At 43.3% G+C, this 25,732-nt stretch overlaps 1 protein-coding gene across 5 annotated transcripts in view; it reads left to right on the forward strand.

Moving 5' to 3' along the window:
* LOC109920118 (EGF-like repeat and discoidin I-like domain-containing protein 3) overlaps positions 1 to 25,732 on the forward strand; it is a 210,483-nt gene that overhangs the window by 147,872 nt on the left and 36,879 nt on the right. For all 5 annotated transcript variants that reach the window (XM_048594829.1, XM_048594835.1, XM_048594839.1 and 2 more), the window contains one exon: positions 3,970 to 4,154. In XM_048594829.1, the coding sequence (XP_048450786.1) occupies positions 3,970 to 4,154 (185 nt within the window). The remainder of the gene's footprint in view (positions 1 to 3,969; positions 4,155 to 25,732) is intronic.

The raw sequence follows: 25,732 nt of genomic DNA on the forward strand, positions 1-25,732 counted from the left end.
ATCCTGGAACTGAGATGACTTTTTTTTATTTATTCATGGGATGAGGGCATCGCTGACCAGGCAGCATTTATTGCCCATCCCTAATTGCCCAGAGGGCAGTTCAGAGTCAACCACATTGCTGTGGGTCTGGAGTCACATATAGGCCAGACCAGGTAAGGATGGCAGTTTCCTTCCCTAAAGGTCATTAATGAGCCAGATGGGTTTTTACAACAGTCAGCAATGGATTCACGGTCATCATTAGATAGTTAATTCTAGATATTTATTGAATTCAAATTCCACCATCTGCCATGGTGGGATTCGAACCTGGGTCCCCAAAACATTATCTGGGTCTTTGGATTAACAATCCAGCGATAATACCACTAGGTCACCGCCTCCCTCAACCACACTCCCTCAACAATCACGATCATCTTCCTATGTACTAGGTATGACTCCAACTAGCGAAGATTTTGTCCCTGATTCCTGTTGATTCCAGTTTTGCAGTCTTAACATGTAGAAAAGTAAATCAAGATGTAGAATATAACAGGCAGAAAAATGTAGAAATAAAGAAAAAGTGTTCAACTTTACAATTGTTCTTGTTAGGTGCTCCGCCATGGGCCTGGTGACCAGGCATGAGTCACCTTCACTGCACGGCTGCCACTGGAATGAAAGTTGCCACTCTTCAGTGCCATCTTGCCTCCACCAACACCCTTCACCAGTATGAGTCCTCGATAGACCTTGCCAATGCAGACCCATCAATTGCACTGGCGGCCCAAACCCAACTCTGTCACTGCCATGAGTCTGTGTTGGGCCCACCTCGCCAATGCGGCTACTGCTGATGCCACTGGGTCTCGTACTGAGCCCAAACGCACCTCTGCCACCACCTCCATTAATCTGCGCTGGACATAGACTCTGCCCGGGACACAAACTCACCTCCAACACTGGGGTCACTCAAGTCCGCGTTAGGCTCACCTGCCATTGCCGCTGCTGTCATCGCATCCAAACTGCTGAACCAAACAAACACCAAAAAACACTGGAGAAACTAAAGAGCCATACTGGAGTTGAAACATCTGTTTCTCTCTTCCGGATGCTGTCAGACCTGCTGAGTTTCTTCAGCATTCAGAATCTTTCTTTAAGATTTCCAGCATACACAGTATTTTGTTGCTGTTGTAGCTGTCCTCCTTGGCTAGGGCACAGCAAACTCTGGAGTACAAGTCTATTGCTGGAATGTTGTCAGGGCCCATATCCTTTCTAGTATCCAGTGCTTCCAACCATCTCTTAATATCACATGGAGTGAATTGAATTGGCTGAAGACTATGATGCTGGAGACCTCTAGAGGAGCTGACATTGGATCATCCAATTTGCAATGCAAGCTGGGGAGGTTGTTGTGAATGTTTCAGTCTTAACTTTTCACTGATGTTCTTGTCTCCCCTATCATAGAGGACGGGGATCTTTGTAGAGTCTCTTGTTCCAATAAGTTGTTTAAATGTCCACCATCATTCAAGACTGGATGCGGGAGGACTGCAGAGTTTAGTTCTGATCCTTTGGTTGTGGGATCTCTTAGCTCTGTCTATTACTTGCTGCTTATGCTGTTTGGCATACAAGTAGTCCTGTTTGGTGGCTTCACCAGGTTGACACCTCATTTTTAGGCACACTACTCCTGCACTCTTTGTTTAGCTAGGGTTTATCCCCTTGCTTGATGGTGATAGTAGAGTGTGGGAAATGCCCGGCCTCGAGGTTGGAGTACGATTCTGCTGCTACTGATGGCTCACAGCACCTCATGGATGCCCAGTCTTGAGTTGCTAGGTCCGTTTGAAGTCCATTCTCTTTTTTAATTGTGTTAGAGCCACAAATCATGATGGGTGTATTCAATGTGAAGATGGGATTTTGTCTCCAGAAAGACCAGACGGTGATTACTCTGACTAATATTGTAATGGACAGATGCATCTGTGACAGGCAGATTAGTGAGGCTGAGGACAAGTATGTTTTTACTTCTTGGTGATTCCCTCACCACCTGCTATGGACTTAGTCTAGCAGCAATGTCCTTTAGTACCTGACTAGTTTAGTCAGTAGTACTGCTGCCATGCTCACTCTTGGTGGTGGATATTGAGGTCTGTTGGCACAGGTCATACCCCTGGATGATGATGGTGATGGGTGTTGTTTGAGACATTGTGCATAAGGTAAGATTCTGTGAATATTATTATGTCATGCCGTTGCTTGATGATTCTGTGACATAGCTCTCCTCATTTTGGCACTGCTCCACAGTTGTTAATAAAGAAGGCTTTGCAGGGTCGATAGGGCTGTATTTGGGTTGTCAATCCCAGTGCCTTCATCAATGTCAGATGATCCATCCGGTTTCAACCTCTTTTAGCTTTTTACCAGTTGATACATTGAGTGATTTGCTTGATATTTTGGAGGTCGGTTAAGTGTCAATTACATTGATATGAATCCAAGTTTATATCAAGGGCAGACCATGTCAGAATGACAGCTTCAATCAATATGGTCTATATTAAACTTTTAATTCCAGATGGTTTTATTAAATTGAAATTCTACTATTCAAAACCAGGTCCCCAGAAAATAACCATGGTCACAAGATTATGAGTCCAGCAACAATACCACTAGGTCATCAACTCCTTGTGATTCTTTGGGAAATGAAGAGAAACACTTCTTCTTCTGATTGACTACACATATTGATATAAAAGACACATCTTTTATCCAAAGCTGCCCTGCCTTGCAGAAATCCAAGCAAGTTTTATTTATTTTAACCTATTTTTCTGCCAATCTATCCAGAGATTTTATTACACACACCCAGCAGCAAGTGGGACTTGAACCTGGGCCTCCTGGTCCAGGAGTAGGGACACTGCCACTGTGCTACAAGAGGGCTGAGAGGTTTCCTGTCTCATTAACATGTTTAAAATGCCAATTCTGTGTTTAGAAAACCTCACGGTGAGGTATAGTACTGAATCCAACTTATATATACCTTTTATTATGACACAGACATGCATTGCAAGCATGCACCTTCTAACCAACAGTTTCAATCTGTCAATTTATAGGCAAATGAAGTGAATCCCAAGGCCAGCACCTGCATACAGATAAACACAACGAATGCCATTGTTCCACCTTTGCAAATGCAGAAATCAGAGCAGTGATGCTTTCTGATGCACTTTGGAATTTTTCCTGATATAACACCTCTCCCCAACCTTCACCAATCCAAACGTACAAACACACCATCTTAAAATTCATTCCAATGTTGCTGACAAGTCAGATGTTAGGTTAGCTCATTTAATACAATTGAAGTCATGGCCCAGAATTTCTCATACTTCACTACCTATACCAACATGGGTATGACAGCCTGTACCTCCTGTTTGATTTTTGTGTGGATGATCTTACATGATGACAATCTCTTGCTCTGAAGGAGAGCACTAATCTGTGTCAAGTGTTGAGTGTCAATACCTTGACTGGTAGTGGGTAGCTAGGTCAAATCTTGAATTTAGACTGAAGTGTAAGACCTCAGCTGGGATGATAGCATTGGTGATGCAGTGATTAGCTTCAGCCTCCTGAATCTGGAGTCAGCACTTGAGCTGGATTCCCATGTGTGATGATTAGCTAATACTAAGACTAGAAGTGTACTCATGTGAAAACTGGATGAAGACATCTTTGGGTATGGTTATACTTCCTGTAATGACTGAATAATTTGTAGTCTCCATCTAAGCCCAAATATTAATATAGGTGTATGAATTGTTGGATGATAAATGACACCATTAAAACTGTATGCTCGTAAGAAGCTGGTACCTTTGCATTAGAAGGTTAGAACATTGGAAAAATAATGAGGAGGAAAAGAAGTAGCCAAATGATTTAAGATGTTTTTGAAACAGAAAACATCACTATGATGACTTAAATTCAACATTGCTGAATTTTTGAACTTATGAAAAGGTAATGTCAGGTATGTTGTGCCCTATTTTTTTCTGTTTTAAATTTGTCCTGTTCCTTTAGGTTGCTCAGAGCCTCTGGGGATGAAGTCAGGACATATCCAGGATTATCAGATTAGTGCTTCCAACATCTTTAGGACCCTAAACATGGATATGTTTACATGGGAACCCTATAAAGCTCGTCTGGATAAACAAGGGAAGATTAATGCTTGGACATCAGGCCGCAGTGATCAGTCACAGTGGCTACAGGTATTCATTTTACTTTGAAACTGTGGAGCTTTTGTTATGCATGCACTTGTCTCTGCTACTAATTAATAGATTCAAAGGACACTCAAGTTTAAAATAAATCCAAATGGAATCTGCTAATAAATTTCTTACACCTAGAGTTTAGAAAATGTAGTTTAATACGAATCTGCAGACAGATTTTGAAGTTCACAGTTGGTTTTCTCACATAATTCCCTATCTATTCTTTAAGTGGATACCATAATCCGATGAATGAAGTGAATGCCCTTTATTTATTTATTTATGTATGTGCTTAGAATTCAAAACAGTTCTCCTACAGTCAAATGCTGCATTATTCTTTTGAAGTGATGGCAAAAGTCAGTGAGCATTCCATTTCATCATTTTACATGGAATTTACAAGATTGAAACAGTTCATTGTGTATTCACCAGCCTCATGGCCTGCTGCATAAAAAAAAACCATTTCTGCAGCTCTTTTATCCTTGAATCTTAACTTTATATCATCCATGTCTTCTCAACCATTCAAACCATCTATTTTGTCTAGTCCACGAAATCCCTTCATAATTTAGAAACTGTTATCAAATCATATTGTGCTTTTTACTGTTCTGATGAAAATAATACCAAATCTTCAAGCCTTTTATAATGTTATGTTATCCTCATACGAGACAACACCTCAGTGAATGTGCGCCCAATGCTGTTTAATTCTTCAACATTCATCCAATACAGACCCCATAACTGTGAACAGTACTCCAACTGTTCTCTGAATAAGGTTTAGTATAAATTTACCATTCATTTAACCTTCCATGTCTGTACCTCTTATCACAAAACTCAGTATTCCATGACCTTTTATTTCATTGACTTATCTGTCAGAGGTACTTCCTTTTCTGTCGTGTGATCCTACAAATTCCTGGGATTTTCTGCAGCATATGACCTCTCCCATCCAAAAATAATTATTACTTTTGGTTTACTGAAGTACTCATACCACACAAACTGGCATTGAATTGCATCCATCAGGTTTGTTTTGTCTTTTTTTAAACCACCTTATTAGTATTCTTTGATTGTTGGAATAGAGTCACAGAGATTTACAGCACTGAAACAGACTCTTTGGTCCAACTCGTCCATGCTGACCAGATATCCTATATAAATCTAGTCCCATTTGCCAGCATTTGGCCCATATCCCTCTAAATCCTTCCTATTCATATACCCATCCAGATGCCTTTTAAATGTTGTAATCGTACCAGCCTCCACTGCTTCCTCTGGCAGCTCATTCCATACACGCACCACCCTCTGTGTAAAAAAGTTGCCCCTTAGGACCCTTTTATATCTTTCCCCTCTCACCATAAACCTATGCCCTCTCGTTTTGGACTCCCCCACCATGGAGAAGAGACCTTGCCTTTTTACCCTATCCATGCCCCTCATAATTTTATAAATCTTTATAAGGTCACCCCTCAGCCTTTGATACTCCGGGGAAAATAGTCCCAGCCTATTCAGCCTCTCCCTACAGCTCAAACCCTCCAACCTCCAGATTCATTTTAGTGTAAGCTACTACTCCTTCTCACTCTACATTTAATCATTGGCATACACAATGAACAGAAGGCACCCTGGAATAGATCTGTCTGATATAGTGCTGTCAGCTTCCAACAAACGGATGCCTTCATCTCTCACTCTGTTTCAAATTTCTAACCAGTTTTTCATTCAACTTGCTACTTTTCCTCTAATTGCAAACCACACAATCTTCATCAATTGTCCCCTGCCTAATGTTTTCTCATTGACCAGTTGCATTTCCCCAACAAATATATCCATAAGTTCCTCCAAAAAATCTACTGGGTTTATGAAGCACAATGTTCCTTCCCTTTGAAAATCTACATGACTCATTTTCTCCTTTAGAATTTAATTGGTCTTTCCAAAATGTTCCGTCCATCAAAAATAACCAAACTGACATGTGTATTTATCTTGCTGTGTGAAAACCGATGAAACATTGGACGAGAACGCTGAAATAATGGGTATTGTTTAACCTAACCCACCTGGCAGGTAATTGGTCGGATTGGGTTGGTTACTCACCACCAATTTAACTGTCCATTGTCATTGTATTATTGTCTTACATCTGTTCTAATCGTTGATGGTACACTTCAGGATAGGATTTGTTGATTGCAGTTTCTGTACAGCTGAATGTATTAATATGCAAACTTGCAATGCTTTTAATCCCATTACTAGGAATTTAATGGTCAATAATGATACTTGCACACAAAAAACACATTTTTATAGAGACATATAAAAGCAAGATCGCACAGGCGAGATACAGCAGAATGAACATTTGATGTCTGGGTAAAAGCCTATTAAAAATATCTTTCTAATCAGCTCCCAAGGTAATTCTTTGTCACACACTACTGAAACAAGCAGCTGGGAGATTTCAATGAGCATAAAGTGCAGTGTGAGAAGTAGTTTTATTGGCTGAGAATGAGGAGAAAAATAATTATTGACTCAAATTATCAAGAACGCTGTATTTGTTTTTCAACCCACATCTAAAACTTGACGTAGATTCCAGACTGAAAGGCTGAAACTAAAATGAGTTAAAATCAGTCAGTGGAAATTGAAAAAGGCATGATATCACTTTCCTGGATCATCGTGCACTCCTCATGGTGATCACATACCAGTTGAACCTTCTCGGAGATGAGTAACCTCTGATGGTCAAACTCACCAGAATTGTGATCACTACATGGGTGCAGTCTCTTATGGCCCGGACCAGGGAGGCAAAGCCAACAGCCCTCTGGGTTTGACTAGCAGCATCAGTCTTATATGTAATGCACATTGGTGCCCTCCCAAGCAAGGCATCTGTCATCTATGCAAAGCAGTTGGTTGCCTGTGGATTCTAAGGTTCCGTAGCAGTCAGCAGCTGAGCCCTTGGATGAACCAGATGCAAAGTCAGTTAAGACCCATACTCACCTTGACATCTAAATAAAAACCGAAAGAACTGCAGGTGCTATAAATCAGGAACAAAAACAAAATTGCTGGAGAGACTCAGCAGGTCTGGCAGCATCTGTGAAGGAAAAAAACAGAGTTAATGTTTCGGGTCCGGTGACCCTTCCTCAGAACCGGACCCGAAACGTTAACTCTGATTTTTCCTCCACAGATGCTGCTGGACCTGCTGAGTCTCTCCAGCAATTTTGTTTTTGTCACCTTGACCTCTATGGATACCTGCAACTGATTGATTTATATCATCTTCAAGGAAGTGCATAGGTCGGTGATCATTTGAGCCAAGAGACGCAGCATTCGTCATCACTATTGCTCTCAGAACTCCAGGAAAGTGATCCTTGGCCTCAAGGTTCTCTGCAGAAGTTACTGCTGCCTTCTAGTTGCTGTTGTTTAATCTTAATTGCATTCAGATGCCTTTGGCTGTGTTACCTGCAGCAGTTGCAGTAACACTCCTTGATGTAACGGCCTCGGATCTTACTTAGTGGTCCACCCTCCTTTGGAATTTGTGAACCCCATGTTCCTAGGTAAATCTGCAGGCAAAAGCATCAATGGTCCCATGCGGATATCCAAGTCTCCTTGAGGAAATGATCCCAAGTTGTTTCACCCGGACAAAATCGGTGCTATTTGCCTCGAGGACCTGCAGTTGGCAGCACAAGACATTGATATTGATGACCTCAGGATCACCGCCTTCCCTCTATATACTGGTGATTTCATGTTGGCATCCGTTCTCAGTGACTTCCCACTCTGCACCCACCTTCTCTAAACTGTCAAATGATAGTACAGGTCTAACCATTTCCCAATTTACTACATTAAATATCTGCAAAATATTTCCCTTTAATTGAGCCTAAAGTTTAAGGTTAGTCTTTCTCAATGTCTCCTGCAGACCTGTGAGTGATGTAAGTGTTGTAAGTTTAACAGTTAAATTTTGAAACATAAATCCTGAAAAGACAGCAACGAAACAGATGGGAAAAAGAGATTCAAAACAAAGGTAACACAAGGGACATAGAAACTGGACGATGTTAGGAAAAACTGTTATCCTACACAGCTGTGGTACGTATTCAGGACATTCTTGCACAAGCAGAGTTCCTGCACAGAGTAGTTTCTTTTACCAGACATAACTATAGATAAAATCAAACTGAACCATGCAATGTTGGTGTTCCAGCATGACAAATTTTGTTCATTCCAAGGAAGGAAAAAGCATCCCCATGGAAATGAAGACTTTTCGGAGCTCTGCCTCAATTCACTTGTGCCCTTTGAAGGCTGTTCAGGATATCATATTCCCTGCTGCTGCTGACCACACTCCCCCTATCTGCCCCTAACTAAAATTTCAGGAAGAAGTCCACCAGCAGTTACCTGGCAGCCATTTATGCACAGCAGCAGGTTAATTGACTCAGGGCAGAATTTAGGTCCCAATCTGGGAAGAAGTCTGGCCTGAGAGTGTGACCAGCCGATCAGATTGGCTGGCAGCTCTTTTGACCCAACAGACCCAAGCTCAAGCAGTGGTCACTGCTCGGACTACATCCAGTCCACAGAGGGAGCTGGACTGAAGGCAAATGCAGTGATATCGATGTGCCTGACTGACTGGCCTATGGATGAATTATGAGGGATTGGGTTTGAGAGGTCCAGGGGAGAGTTAAACGTATGGTATGACCTTAGGGGTAGGGTGTCTCTAATGAGCATCAGGAACCCTTCAAGGAGGATACACCCTTTTACCTAACAGCAAGCTACCTAGTTAAAGGAAGCTGAAGTGATGGCCGAGTGATATTGTTGCTTGACCGTTAATCTGTAGACCTGGGTTCAAATCTCACCATAACAGATTTTTTTTCCACACAATCTGCTATGGTGGGATTAAGAGTCTAAGGATGACCTTGAATCCATTGTCAATTGCTAGGGGAAAAGTGAACTGTCTGGTTGCATTTTTACAAACAACACACTGTATGGAGATTGTAAAATCCAGCCTGTGGGTCTGTGTTTTTTTTGTGGGTTTTTGAGACCTGCCTTAATTTCTGATGAAGAATGAGAGAATGCATAACAACAGTCCATTCCAGTGAGAACAGTCAACAAAATTAGTATTTCCAGTTTGCCTGAAAGGCTGATCAATTTGGTACCAGGTAAACAACAGAGTTTGATTTTTTGAAACCAGTGGATAGTGTCTTTGATATTCCTGCCATGATGAGTTGGTGATGGGGGCATTTAATCAGTGGAGAGGTGGAGATCCTACTTCTTTCCCATCTCCCCCTCCCGATTAAGTCCGCTGTGGGAATGCACGTGGATGGTCTACTCACTCCGAACCTGAAGTGGTCAGTTAATAGCATCATGCTGTCACCACTGGTAATTACCCAGCAGAGATGGAGACTCTTGGTTTGTGAGAAACATGACAGGCAAACATGATAAATTCTTTCCCAGCTCCCAGGGGAGGGGTTCCTCATTTAAAGAAGGAAGGGAATCACTGAAAGCTTCCACGACCTAACCTCCCAGCATCACTCACCTGTGTGTAGACCCCTCCATGTGCACAGTCTCTGATGGGTGTGGTACCTGTGTGTAGACCCCTCCATGTGCACAGTCTCTGATGGGTGTGATACCTGTGTGTAGACCCCTCCATGTGCACAGTCTCTGATGGGTGTGATACCAGCAGCTGGCACTGCTTTGCCAGTGACACTGCGACTCAAAGAACTTCGAGCTATGGATCGGAGAGCAGCCCTTGATAGGCTGGACTTGGTCTTGAGGTAAGGCCCACTGGTGACTTCATATAATCATAGAATCCCTACATTGTGGAAACAGACCCTTCGGCCCAACAAGTCCACACCAACCCTGAGAGCATCCCATCCAGACCCATCCCCCTGTAGCCCACCTAATCTACACATCCCTGAACACTATGGGCAATTTAGCATGGCCAATCCACCTAGCCTGCACATCTCAAGGGCTGTGGGAGGAAACCGGAGAAAACCCACGCAGACATGGGGAGAATGTGCAAACTCCATACAGACAGTCACCTGAGGGTGGAAATGAACCTGGGTACCTGGCGCTGTGAGGCAGCAATGCTAACCACTGAGCCACTGTGCTGCCCTGCAGTCTTGTTAAGTCTTTGTGTGGTGCAAGATGCAGTAGACCTTGAAAACATGCAACGTTGGGGTCTCTCTGGTTCTCCAACTCCCTCCTGAAATGCCATCACCTCCACAAGATTCTGTCCAATGTGTGTGATGTGGACCTGCAGAGTCTTAGAGTCATAGCGATACACAGCACAGAAACAGACCCTTCGGTCCAACTCGTCTATGTCGACCAGATATCCTCTATAAATCTAGTCCCTTTGGCAGCATTTAGCCCATATCCCTCTAAACCCTTCCTATTCATAAACCCATCCAGATGCCTTTTAAATGTTGTAATTGTACCAGTCTCTGCCACTTGCTCTAGCACCTCATTCCACACACACACACTATCCTCTGCGTGAAAAAGTTGCCCCACAGGTCCCTTTTATATCTTTCCCCTCTCACCTTAAACCTTTGCCCTCTAGTTTTGGACTCCCCATCCTGGGGAAAGACCTTGCCTATTTACCCTATCCACGCCCTTCATGATTTTATAAACCTCTATAAGGTCACCCCTCAGCCTCCAATGCTCCAGGGAAAACAGTCCCAGCTTATTCAGCCTCTCTATCTAGCTCATCCCCTCCAATCCTAACAACATCCTCATAAATCTTTTCTGAACCCATTCCAGTTTCACAACATCCTTCCAGTAAGAGGGAGACCAGAACTGCATGCAATATACCAAAAGTGGCCAAACCAGTGTCCTGTACAACCACAACAGACCTCCCAACTCCTGTACTCAATGCACTGACCAATAAAGGCAACATACCAAACACCTTCTTCACTATGCTATCTACCTGTGACTCTACTTTTAAGGAACTATGAACCTGCACCCTAAGGTCTTTTTGTTCAGTAACACTCCCCGTTAAGTGTATAAGTCCTGCCCTGATTTGCCTTTCCAAAATGCAGCACCTCACATTTATCTAAATTAATTTCGATCTGCCAGTCCTCGGCCCATTGGCCCATCTGATCAAGATCCCGTTGTACTCTGAGGTAACCTTCACTGTCCACTACACCTCCGATTTTAGTGTCATCTGCAAACTTACTAACTATACCTCCAATGTTCACGTCCAAATCATTTATATAAATGACAAAAAATAGTAGACCTAGCGGCGATCCTTGTGGCAGCTTTTTGTCAAAGTGAACTGTAGACTCTCATACATTGCTCTGATTTATAAGGGCTGATTTCTATTTTATGTTTAACCTCTTATCGATTACCTCATACAAATAAAAAGATAAGTTTTGTCATTGCATATATTTTTAAAAAACTGCATGTAACTGACCTGACTAAGATTAATGCAATGATAAAGATTGTGTTGCTTTTTCTCCCTCTGTTTGAATAAGCAAAGAGGCAGAAGTTGGTTTGTTGACAAGAATAATAATTGCCTGGTGTAAGCAACCCTGCAGACTTAAAAATTGGCAGGTGTGCTGAAGCTCCACATCATTAAAATATCTGCTAACTATTTATTAGGTTAATTAAACAGATGATTGACCGCAGAGTGGAAATATTCTGATTTCTGAATTCCTGTGCTTCAGAAATTCCAAGACATTCCAGGAAGCTAATTGGTCAGGGATGAGCAATATGGGATGTGAGGTTAGAATACTGTTTTTTTTTGTCTTTTCAGAAAGGGAATAAGCAATGAATAATTTTGTAGTAACTTTCCACAGGAGATGAAATGGCATAGGTAAAGCTCATAGTAGGTCAACTCGCACGTTGTTACTGTAAGATAATTTAAATGGTGGACTGTTCCATTTGAACTATTTTTATTTTTTCTTAATTTATGAAACCGATTTTCTCAACAAGCCAACACCTCCCTTCATTTCCCTCCTTCTCTCCCGGTGTTCCATTCCAGTGTCATTAGTAACAGTATCTCTTTCAAATGTTACATTTGTTATACTTGTGTGTGTTTGATCATTTTGAATGACAGAGATGTTTACTATTTCAGTCGTTGCACAAGACTACTGCATTATTCACAGACTATAAGTTCTCAGGATAATGCCTGGGGTTGTAAATGATCCCAAGTATTTCTAATAGTCTTCCAGTAATGAAAAAGAAGCAAACACTTTCATTTGTATGGAGATAGTAATAACTGCAGATGCTGGAGTCAGAGATAACAGAGTGTGGAGTTGGAGGAACGCAGCGGGCCAGGCAGCATCAGAGGAGCAGGAAAGTTGTCGTTTTGGGTCGGGACCCTTCTTCAGAAATGGGGGAGTGGGAAAGGAGCTGGAAAATAAATAAAGTGAGAGGAGGGGTGAGACTGGGGAAGGTAGGTGGGATGGTTGTAGGTGAATGCAGGCAGGGAGTGGTGGGGATTGGTCAGTGGGACAGATGGGGCGGATAGGTAGGAGAGAAGATGGACAGATTGTGTTGGGTCAAGGAGGTAGGAGAAAGGATGGGTGGGGCTGGGGAAGGTAGGTGGGATGGTGATAGATTGAATGCAGGTAGGGGGTAGTGGGGATTGGTCGGCAGGAAGGGTAGGGTGGACAGGTGGGGGAGAAGATGGACAGGTTGTGTCAGGTCAAGGAGACGAGGATGAGAGAGAGGATTGGATATGGGATGAGGCCAGGAAGGGGTGGGGAGATTTTAAAACCGGTAAGTTCTATGTTTAGGCCATTGGGCTGTAGGCTTCCGAGGCGGAATATGAGGCGTTGCTCCTCCACATCAATGAATTCCATTCATTTCTGGATATCAAACTCTTCTTCTGCCGTCTCCACCTCCACATCTATTTCTTTAACTGCGAATCTAACCCACCCTCTGCTGACCCCTTCTCCCACCTTCAACACACCCCATCCTCCTGGACACCACCCCAAGGCCTCCTACCCTCCCTCGACCTCTTCATCTCCAACTGCCGTCGCGACATCAATCGCCTCAACCTGTCCACCCCTCTCACCCACTCAACCTCTCCCCCATAGAATGTGCAGCCCTCTGCTCCCTCCACTCCAACCCTAACCTCACCATCAAACCCACGGGTAAGAGGGGGCGCAGTAATGGTTTGGCGCATTGACCTTTACATCGCTGAGGCCAGGCACCAGCTCTGTGACACCTCCTCCTACCGCCCCTTCAGTTATGACCCCACGCCTGACCACCAAACCATCATCTCTGAGACCATTCATAACTTCGTCAGCTCAGCTGACCTCCCACCCACAGCCTCCAACCTTAGTGTTCCCCAACCTCACACCGCCCGTTTCTATCTCCTTCCCAAAATCCATAAACCTGACTGCCCCGGCTAACCCACTGTCTCTGCCTGCTCCTGCCCCACTGAACTCATATCTGCTTACTTTGACTGTGTCTTTTCCACCCTTGCGCAGGATCTCCCACCTACATCTGAGACATCACCCATGCCCTCCACGTCCTCCAAGACTTCCAATTCCCTAGCCCAGAAACACCTCATCTTCACTATGGACATCCAATCCCTGTACACTTGTATCCCTCATGCGGATGACCTAAAAGCCCTCCGCTTCTTCCTCTCCTGCAGGCCCAACCAGTCCCCCTCTACTGACTCCCTCATCCACTTAGCAGAACTTGTCCTTACCCTGATCAACTTCTCCTTTAACTCCTCCCACTTCCTACAGACTAAATGGGTGGCCATGGGCACCTGCATGGGCCCAAGCTATGACTGCCTCTTCGTAGGATCAGCCCCTCTTCTGTAGCTACACTGGAACCATCCCCCACCTCTTCCTCTGCTACATCGATGACTATATTGGCGCTGCCTCGTGCTCCCACGAGGAGCTTGAGCAGTTCATCAACTTTACTAACACCTTTCATCCCAACCTCAAATTCATCTGGACCATCTCCAGTACCTCCCTCTCCTTTCTGGACCTCTGCGTCTCCATCTCTGGTAATCGCTTCGAAACTGACATCTATTTCAAGCCCACTGCCTCCCATAGCTACCTGGACTACACCTCCTCTCACCGACCCTCCTGAAAGAATGCGATCCCCGACTCCCAATTACTTCGCCTCCACTGCATCTGCTCCCAAAATGGGGCATTCCACTTCCGGCCATCCCAGATGTCCTCCTATTTCAAGGACTGCAACATTCCCCCCTCTGGTGATCAAAAATGCCCTCAACCGCATGCATTTTGTGCACTTCTGCCCTCAAACCCCCTCCCCTCAACAAAAATAAAGACAGAATCCCCCTGGTCCTCACATACCATCCCAACAATCTCCGCATCCAGTGCATCATCCTCCGCCATTTCCACCACCTACAATCTGACCCGACAACCAAAGATGTATTTCCCTCCTCATCCCTATCTGCCTTTCGTAAGGGACCGCTCTCTCTGCAACTCCCTTGTCCGCTCCACAATCCCCACTAGCCCCACCACCCCCGGCACCTTTCCCTGCAACTGCAGGAAGTGCTACACCTTCCCCTACACCTCCCCCCTCATGTCCATTCAAGGCACAAAGCAAACCTTTCATATCTTGTACATCCTCCAACTTGGTCTACTGTAACTGTTGCTCCCGATATGGCCTCCTCTACATCGGTGAGACCAAGCGTAGCCTCGGGGACCGTTTCGTGGAGCATCTGCACTCTGTATGCAACAAACGACAATACTTTCTGGTCGCCAACTATTTTAACTCCCCCTCCCACTCCCTGGGTGACATGTCCATCCTAGTCCTCCTCCAATGTCACAATGATGCCACACCCAAACTGTAGGAGCAACATCTCAGATTCCACCTCGGCAGCCTAAGCAGCTAATATGTGCTCAGCAAATTCCCGAATAGCCTGATGGCCTAAACATAGAATTCACCAGTTTTAAAATCTCCACCCCCCGCCCCCAACCAGGCTCATCCCATGTCTAACCCTCCCTCTCATCCTCGCTGCCTTGACCTGACATAACCTGTCCATCTTCTTCCCAACCTATCCACCCCACCCTTCCTGCCGAGCAATCCCCACTACCCCCTACCTGCGTCCACCTATCACCGCCCCACCTACCTTTCCCTAGCCCCACCCATCCTCCCTCCCACTTCCTTGACCCAACACAACCTGTCCATCTTCTCTCCTACCTATCGGCCCTACCCATCCCACTGACCAATCCCTATCTGCATTCACTTATCACCATCCCACCATCCCCAGTCTCACCCTTCCTCTCTCTGTTTATTACTGAGCTCCCTTCCCCCTCCCCCATTTCTGAAGAAGGGTCTCAACCTGAAACATCAACTTTCCTGCTCGTCTGATGCTGCCTGGCCTGCTGTGTTCCTCCAGCTCCACACTGTGTTATCACTTTCATTTGCATAGCACTTTTCACAACCACCGGACATGATCAAAGCCCAGTGAGGTTCATTTTGAACCATTGCTTAAAAATCAGGGTTGCCCATTTAAAACAGAGAGTTGACAAAAGATTTTCTCTTAGAAGGTTGTTGTGACTTTAGAACACTCCCTGAAAAGGTGATGGAAGCAGTGTTCTTGAATACTTATAGGACAGAAGTGGATAGATTCTGGTTAAGCATGAAGTTGTAAGCCGAATGCAGATTTGAGGTTGCAATCTGATCAGCCATTGAATGGTGGGGCAGGTTTGATGAGCTGATTTGCCTATTCCCGATTCGAGCATTTGTCTGTTTGCCCCTATGAACTGTCACTGTTGTAACGTAGGAAATGCAGCAGCTAATTTGTGCTCAGCAGGTTCCAGTAATCTAAATAACGACCAGATAATCTTTTTTGTGATGTTGCAGGAGAGATAAATATTTCCCAAGGCACCAGGGATAACTTGCCTTGAGTATAGTGCCATGGGATCTTCGACACAGACCCAAGCAGGCAGAAAGGTCCTCTGCTTAAAGTTTCATCCCAATGTTGGTACTTCCAACAGTGCCATGCTCCCTTAGTATTGAAGTGGAATGTCAGCTTTGATTTGTCAGTTTAAGCTCTGAAATTGAATCTTCTGTCACTGATTGTGAACTTGAAGGAGTAAAGAATGGAAAATAGAATGAATTGGGTGTATCTGGACCCCACCATTGTCTCATGCCTGCCACAATGAAGTTGTTGATGAGATGGCCCGTGGTCAACTTTCCTGCCTGCCCCCTACCAACTGATGTCCAGTAAGGACTTTATCTCACTTTTGATGGGGTTAACTGAGTTTTTTTTTCCTTTATTTATTCATGGCCTATGGACTAGATCAACTTTTATTACCCAGGGACAATGAAGAATCAATCATATTGCTATAGTCTGGAATCAAATGTAGACCTCACTGGGTAAGATTTACTTTTCTAAAGGACATGAGTGAACCTGTCGATACAGTGTGGAACTGGAGGAACACAGCAGGTTAGGTAGCATCAGAGGAGTAGGAAAGTGAACATTTCAGATCGGGACACTTCAGGAAGGGAGAGGGTGCAGGGAAGGGAGCTCAGAAATAAATGGGGGGAACAGGGCTGGGCGAAGGTAAGTGGGGTGGTGATAGATGGATGCAGGTAGAAATTGGTCAATAGGAAGGGTGGGGAGGATAGGTAGAAGGAAGATGGACAGGTTGTGTTAGGTCAAGGAAGCTGGGATGAGACAGAGGGCTAGACATGGGATGAGACCGGGATGGGGAGATTTAGAAGTTAGTGAATTCTATGTTGAGGCCATTGAGCTATAAACTCCCAAGGCAGAATATAAGGTGTTTTTCCTCCAAATTTTCATGAGGCCCCATTGTGACATTGGAGGAGGCCCAGGATGGACATGTCGCCAAGGGAGTAGGAGGGGGAGTTGAAATGACTGGCAACTGGAAGGTGGTGTTGATTGGAGCATACAGAGTGCAGATGCTCCACAAATCTGTCACTGAGTCTGCGCTTGGTCTCTCCGATGTAGAGGAGACCACATCAGGAGCAATGGATGCAGTAGACCAGGTTAGAAGACGTACAGATGAATCCCTGTCAGATACGGATTAATTGTTTGAGGCCTTGGTTGGAGGTGAGGGGGGAGGTGTAGGAGCAGGTGTAGCACTTCCTGTTGTTGCAGAGAAAGGTGCCGGGGGTGGTGGGGCTAGTGGGGGCTGTTCAGCGGACAAGGGAATTGCGGAGAGAGCGGTCCCTACGGAAAGCAGCTAGGGGTGAGGAGGGGAATATCTCTTTGATGGTGGGGTTGGATTGCTGGTGGCGAAAGTGGGGGAGAATGATGCATTGGATTTGGAGGTTGGTGGGGTGGTATGTGAGGACCAAGGGAGATTCTATTCTTCTTCTTGTTGGGGCGGGGGGGGTGGTGGAGTTTGTGGGCAGAAATGCGGAAATGCAGTTGAGATAAGCCAGTTGCATAGGGAGGTACTGAGAAAGGAGATACATGAGTGAACCAGATGGATTTTTACAATTGACAATGATACCCAAAAGGCTACTTCTTAAAAAATGTATTGAATTCAATTTTGACCATCTGAGACGGTGGGATATGAACACATGGCCCCAGAACACTGGCCTGGGGTACTGCATTGCTAGTCCAGTGATATTACCATTGCATCACTGCTTCCACTACAGGTGGGCCCACTGCTTTGCAACATGCATGGTACCTGAAACCATGTGATTCAGTTTGTCACCTCTGTGAGATGTCTGTCGCTCACAGTAACTCAGTGTTCAGTGCCAGACGTGGGGGTTCTCCCCTTGCATGTGCTGCTGACACTCCCTCCCCCTGCAACACTCTCCCGATAACTGTCACTGCACAGCATTATTCCCAACTCCACACTTATTTAGTTGTGGCCGTAGATCTCTCTCTGACCTTGTGACAGTGGTGGGTGCTTCATCAGCCACAGCCAACACCGACCCCACCCCCGCCAACCCCCTTCACCGCCCCCCGCTCATGACCTCCGACTGGCCAGCAGCTCTCTGTAGACTAGATTCCTGCTCCCAGGTTATTGATTCCAGGGGAAGTTCCATTGGTGGCCTTACCATTGCCTGACTAGTTTGTGCATTCTGGCAGGCAAAATACAAAATTCCTCAACAAGATTCCACTTCTGGAAAGGGACTTTAGCACAGAACTGTGTAACTTGGTGAGTGCTGTCAACAAATCCGCAGCTTAAGCACAATACTCATCTTGAGGAATTTGTAAATTCTAACACCTGTATCAAATCTGTTTCTGGTAAATTCGGCCTTGAATGTAAGGAACATTAACATGAAGGAAATGAGCAGAACACAGGATTTATCACTTTGGATATGATGATGAAGTGCAGCCTATCTGATCTGGTTAGCACTGCTGCCTCACAGCACCAGGAATCTGGGTTCAGTTCCAGTCTCAGGTGCCTGTCTATGTGGAGTTTGTACATTCTCCCCATGTCTGCATGGGTGTCTTCCCATAGTCTGAAGATGTGCAGGTTAGGTGGTCTGGCCATGCTAAACTGTCCATAGTGTCCAGAGACAGGTAGTTTAGGTGGATTAGCCATTACATTAGGATTACAGGGATAGAGTAGTGGGGTAAGTCAGGGTGGGATAATTTTCACAGCGTCGGTTTGGAGTTGTTAGGCCAAATGGCCTGTTTCCTACACTGTAGTGATTCTATAATATTTGATTACTTAAGCCTCCTTCCACACCATTTCATTCCAATTAATAATAAAACATATAATCTGTATTGTTATATTACAGATAAGCAAGTCTAGTGAGAGCATTTTATGTTCAAGGTACCCAACTACTTTGCTGTCTCATATTCCTTTTAATGATTGAACCTGATGGAAACCAATCAGTGAGGGATAGTTTACATTCAGGCAAGTGACTTACTCCCCAGATCTTACTTTCTTCCCCTTGTGATCCCATTTTACCCTCCAGGCAAGCAGGACCCGAACTAATTTTAAACTGAGATGCAAGTCAGGGTCAGTGCTAGTTCATGTGCCCAAATCCAGCATAATGAAATCCCTGTAAAGGGAGAAATACTTCATATTTTGTGGATGACATATGTCCAATACCACATGCTCATTTTCAGCATAGTTGCAACGCTAAACTTTTATCTCTGGATAACAACCAAAGTTAAGTTAAAAGAGATTGATTACATGGTGAGATAGTTGTAGTGTTTGTTAAATTTCAAAAGGAAAGAGGCTTTTATATTTATTTAGTGCCTTATCCATTCTGGAAATGACAGAATACTTGGGAAGCTAGAGAACTGGAAATCCAACAGGAAAGTCTTGCATGGATTTACATTCCCCGCCTCCAGCCTTCCAGCCAATCAGCAGGAAACTGTAAAATCCAGCCCAGGGTGTCAGGTTCATCACCTTCCTTGTTGAGTATTTCCAAATTTTCTGCTTGTATATCTTAGTTGGAAATATCTGATTTGCATTCAAAGTGAATGTCTTTGGAACTATCAGTATTGTGCAATTTACTATTAATGTCAAAGTGCACATGTGTTTTGAAAATGTATTCCTTTTGGGGAACATTGGAAATAGGAGCAGTGTAGACCATTTAGCCCCTTGAGCTTGCTTTGCTTTTCAGTAAGATCTTGGTAATCTTCTACATCAGCAGTATTCTCCTGCACTATCCATATATCTGTTGATATGTTTACTATGCAGAAATTTATTGGATGCTGTCTTTAGCACACTCATTGACTAAGACTCCACATCTCTCCGAGGTAGAGCATTCCAAATATTCACCACCCTTTTGGTGAAGAAATTGCTTCTGTTCTCTCTCTGAAATTACTTATCCCATATCCTGAGTCTGTGTCCCCTAGTGTGAGAATAACCCCCCCACCCCACCACCACCACCACCACCACCTTGTCCCACAGCCAGGAAACATGCTTCTTGCCTCTACACTGGTCATGTGCTGTATGAATTTTGTATGTTTCACTGAGATCATCTCTTATCCTTCGAAGTTCTGGGCAATATTGCCTCAGTTTCCTTAATCTCTCCTCATGTGACAATTCTACCATACCAGAAATTAATCTGGTAAAACTTTGTTGAAACCTCTCAATGGCAATTGTACATACTTGTATGTAAATAAACCAAATATCTACAAAATTCTCAGGCAGAAAATATGAAAGTTTGAATACATGTACAAACAGATTCAAGAACAGCTCCTTCCCTGCTGTTAAGTGACTCAGGAACTGACCTTTCAAATGTTAATTCTGAACTCTGTCTCTGTGCACCTTCTCTACAACTTTTACACTGTATTCTGCAGTCAGTTCTATTACCCTAATGCACTTTGTATGGTACAATTTACCTGTATAGCATGCAAAACAACACTTTTCATTGTATCTGGGTATGTGATAACAATAATTCATGCTCAAGTTGCAGTGAAATTTTACTTCTTTTCTCAAATTCTTTTGCAATAAAATTCAATATGCCATTTGTCTTCCTCATTGAATACTAACCTGCAAGTGCATGAAGCAATGACTGATGAGCAAGGAAACCCAGGTTCCTTTGGACATCAACATTTATCAATCTTTCATCATTCAAGAACTACTCTGCATTTCTGATTTTCTTAGGAACTTATCATGAGGCATGGGAACAATAAGGTAAAATCAAAGTACTGTTTTAAAGACATACAATTTTAAACAAGTCAATTCTCTCAAGAAATGGCACATGCTGAAGATTTCAAATGCTTGGATCCATTTACAGAGTTAAGCAACCTCTTAAAAAAGGCATGTTTGTTGGCTCCAAAGCAGAATAACTGATAAAACCATACAACAAATTCTGACTCTTAAATGTTTCCTGATATTCTGCCTTGTACTGGATGTTATACAGGCGTTACCAACAATGCAAAATATGCAGAGCTATCTTATTATTACCACTTACTTAGAGTAAGCCCAACTAAAAATGGCCAGCTATTCATAGCAAAATTGATGGTACAAAAATATACAACATGAACAGAAACTTATAATGTTACAGTGCCTTTAATGATTTGGCCTTGGTTTGTTGACAGCACCCTTAACCCCGAATTCAGGGTTCAGATCTACCCTGGGACTGAGCATAAAGCGAGATTGATTATTTTGTACAATAGTGGAGGAATGTTGCACTGCCAGAGGAGTTGACTTTTGGATGAAACATTAAATCAAGGTCCTATTGAGTAGGATATAAAAGACCCCATGGCAGATTTGAAAGATGATCGGGAAATTTTTCCCTGCAGTCCTAGCCAATCTTTATCCTCCAAGCAAAAGTACAGATTATCTGGTAGTTTTCACCTTGTTGTATTTAAGAGATTCCTAGGCACAAGATGGCTGTAAAATCAACAGTGACTACATTTTTTTATTACTTCTTGTTTATGAGATGTGGGCGGTGCTGACTGGCAATCATTGCACATCTCTAACTACATTTGACAAGGTGGCGGTGAGCCAATTTCTTAAATCATTGCAGTCCACGCTGAGATGTGTTTACAGCCACAGTGCTGTTAGAACAAAGTTCCAGGATGTGGAACTACCCACGGTGAAAACATGGTGATATATCTCCAAGTCAGGAAGGTCTGTGCCTTGGAGGTGAACTTGTAAGTGATGCTGTTCCCATGTCCTTGTCTTTCTGGACGGTAGAGGTCACAGATTTGGAAGCTACTGTTGGAAGAGCATCAGTGAATTACTGCAATGCATCTTGTTGACAGTACACAATACACTCTGTGCCTGTAGTGTAGGGAGTCAATGTTGAAGGTGTTGGGTAGGGTGCCAGTCAGGATTGCTTTGTCTTGGATGGGGTTCTGATGCTTTAGAAATATGTCTGTGGTCAGTATTAATTCAGTAAATTATTTGAGAGCAATGTTTCAGGCATTACCTGTTTTCTTGATCCCTACATGGCCCATCCTTTACCCAAAACATGAAGGCATTTTTAATGACTGATGCATCTTTAATAATACATCCAAGACTTCTGTTTGCTTTGAGACACAGGGTTGCTCCAAGTGAATAAACAAAGGGAATCGCTGGAACCAGGCTGTGAATAAATCATAGGATAACATGGAAATAACAACAACAAAACATCCTTTTGGCATAACTGGTCTACAAAAATGCTCCATATGAGCCTCCTCTCATAAAATTCCATTTGTATCTTTCGCAAGCTTAGCCAGCTTTCCCTTAGTTACATCTATGCTATTTATCTCAAATACTTCATTTGCTAGCGAGTTCTATTTTCTAGCTAGTCTCTAGGTGGAAAAAAGAAACAGTTCACCTGAATTTGTTGCAGGATTTATGAGCTATCATCTTTTATTTACAACCTATAGTTTTGAATAGCCAAGATGCAGAAATATTTTCTCTGTTTGCCCAGTTAAAAGACCAGTTAGCATCCAACACCACCCCCAACTACCCCCAACTCCTGAGCATCCTACAAGACCATTTTGTGTTCTTGAGCATATTTTAACAGTCTTTCAGAAAAAGAATTGCATTAAGAAAATAAAGTTGGGTTAGAGTATTTCAGGGTTTAGTACAGAAACAAAATACTGTGGATGTTGTCATTCTGAATTGAATCAGGAAATACTGGCAATATTTAGGTCAGTCATAATGGAGAGAAAACTAGACATTGTTTCATCTTAACCTTTCATCAGAACCTTTTTGGTTAAAGGTCAATTACCTCAAAAAGCAACTCAATTTTCTCTCCTCAGATGCTGCCTGCTCTGTTGAATATTTCTAATGTTTTCTGTTTTTATTTAATATCTAGTCGTCTGGTGGGTAGGACAGTGAGGACATTAAATTTTATGCTGAAGACACATTTCAATTAATTTCAAAATTGCATTGCACTTACCAAATTTGTTGCATCACAAAGGCTTTATATAATGTATAGTGGCTGGATTAACTTCGTATTTGTAACTGATTAGGCGTGTTAATTATTATTAACGTATTAGATATATGCAAGGCTGAGATAAAATTTTAATCAATAAAGGAATCAAGGATTAAGGGAAAAGGCAGGAAAGTGCAATTAAAGATTATCAAATAAGTCATGATCTCATTGAATGGTCGAGCAGACCTGATGGGCTGAATGGCCTACTTCTGCTCCAATGTCGTCTAGGGTTTATGTGTTGAGCTTCTTGAGTGTTGTTAGAGGTTCACCCATTCAGGCAAGTGGAGTGTACACCTGAGTGAAAAGTACTTTGCTAGTTGTAAAGCGCTTGAGGCATCAATAATTATGAAATGTAACATATAAATGCATGACATTTTTAAAATCGTAACATCCCACAACAATTCACAGGAGGATTATTGTGCAAAATTAGACACGTGACATTTGAGAGAAATTGCAAATTGGGTGGCACGGTGGCTCAGTGGTTAGCACTGCTGCTTCACAGCACCAGGGACCTGGGTTCAATTCCATTCTCAGGCAACTGTCTATGTGGAGTTTGCACATTCTCCCTATATCTGCGTGGGTTTCCTCCAGGTGCTTTAGTTTCCTCCCTCAGCCCAAAGATGTGCAAGCTAGTTGGATGAGCCATACTAAATTGCCCATAGTGTTCAGGGATGTGTAGATTAAGTGATGGGTCTGGGTGGGATGCTGTGAGGGTCAGTGTGGACTTGTTGGGTCAAAGGACCAATTTCCATACTGTAGGGATTCTATGAAGAAAATGGAATTGGCTGAATGACAGGAATCAGAGCATAAAGATGAACCATTTTTTCAGTCTCAAGCGCGACGACTCAGTGGATAGCACTCCTGCCTCACAGCACCAGTTCGATTCCACCCTCAAGTAATTGTCTGTCTGTGTGGAGTTTGCACATTCTGCCTGTGTCTGCATGGGTTTCCTTTCACAGCCCAAAGACGTGTGGGTTAGGTGGATTGGCCATGCCCCATAATGTTGAGATGTGTAGGTTAGGTAGATTAGACTTGGGAAATGCAGGGTTACAGAGATAGGGTGAGTCTGGGTGCGATACTCTTGGGTGGTTCAGTTTGGATTCGATGGGCCGAATGGCTGTTTTCACACTGTATGGATTCTAGGATATTCCCTGAGGATTGACGGGGCCTAATTTTCTTATTATACATGACTGCACAAAGCACAATTTCAAAAGTGGTAAATGATGCAAAACTTAGAAATATTTTTTCATTCATGGACTTCACTGCTGGCTTCATTGGCTGGGCCAGCATTTGTTGCCCATTCACAGTTGCAGTTGAGAAGCATGCAGCCCACTTGTTGTATATAGACCCATGATGGTGTTAGGAAGGCAGGTCCAGGCTTTTGACCCAGTAACACTGAAGAAACTGATGTATTTCCAATTCAAGATGCTGAGTGGCTTGGAATTTACTGGATAGGGGAAGCTTCCCATTGGTGCAAAGATTAAGAGCAAGAAGGTGACGATTTAAGATGAATGGTAAATGAAGGAAGGAATGGGTGGCATGAAGAAACAGCTTTTTCAAACAATGAGTAGTTAGCATCTGAAATACATTGCCTGAGAGACTGGAGGAGCTAGGTTCAAGCAACGCATTCAGAATATAATTGGCTAAATATCTGAAAAGAAAAAAATTGCAGGGCAGTAAACCACATGATAGTGAGAGCAGTTGTGGTTCTATTGCAGAGAGCTACATGACTGGCTGAAAAAAACTGCCTCCCTGCATTGCGGCTTTTCTATGATTCTGTAACAAACTACTACCTAATTTTCAACGCAAACAACCAAATTAGATGTGAATGAGAGAGAAAACCTGCCCGTAGAATGCTTTTTTAATTTTAAAAGTTTTAATTTAGAAAAAGCCAGTCAAACTGGAAGTCAGTTCCAAGGAGTGTCTTCTCACTCAAGGTGATATGGTATTTGGTACAAGGCAATGATATAATCCAACAGTGTGATCCCTTGCTTATTTCTCACTAATCACCATAATGTTTTGCTTTGGGGATATTAAAAATCATCCGAATACTACTCCATTTAATTACGTGTGTTAAAATAGTTCCCAGACCATTACAACTAATAAAACCTGAAATTACATAACTAATCTGTGCCAAGCTGTTGTTATAATATTTTAATTATTAGAAAAGTCACTTTACACCAAATTAATTACTACTGAAAGTATCCTTATTGCCTGATGTTCAGGAAGGTTTTAAAAAGTCATGATGTATTATTATAAAGGCTGGATACACTATTGACTGACAAAGTAAAAGCATACCCTATTATTTGCACTACATTTTTGTTTGGTATGAACAATCATAACTTGATGCCTACACAGATGGAACTTGCTAATGCCTCATAATAAATTATTCCAAAGACATGGGTTCTCCATGAAGACAGTTACAGAGCTATGTTGGCTGCAGGAGACCTTATTTCATAGAATCCCTACAGTGTGGAAACAGGCCCTTCGGCCCAACAAGTCCACACCGACCCTCAGAGTATCTCATCCAGACCCATCCCCCCTACGACCACCTAATTTACACATCCCTGAACTCTATAGGCAATTTAGCATGGCCAATCCACCTACCCTGCTCATCTTTAGACTGTGGGAGGAAACCAGATCACTCAGAGGACACCCACACAGACACGGGGAGAATGTGCAAACTCCACACAGAAAGACGCCCAAGGGTGGAATCAAACCTGGGTACCTGGCGCTGTGAGGCAACAGTGCTAACCACTGAGCCACCGTGCTCAGCAATATCATTAATGGTTTTGTCAAGGCCAGTACCACTGTCAATGTTTACGTGTCTTGCTCCTTCCACAATTGCACAGTAAATATCAGCAATGTAAATCGATTTTATAATGCACTAATGTATCAACTAC

This window comes from Rhincodon typus, chromosome 3 (assembly GCF_021869965.1).
Source record: "Rhincodon typus isolate 14 chromosome 3, sRhiTyp1.1, whole genome shotgun sequence".
In the NCBI taxonomy this organism is placed as follows: domain Eukaryota; kingdom Metazoa; phylum Chordata; class Chondrichthyes; order Orectolobiformes; family Rhincodontidae; genus Rhincodon; species Rhincodon typus.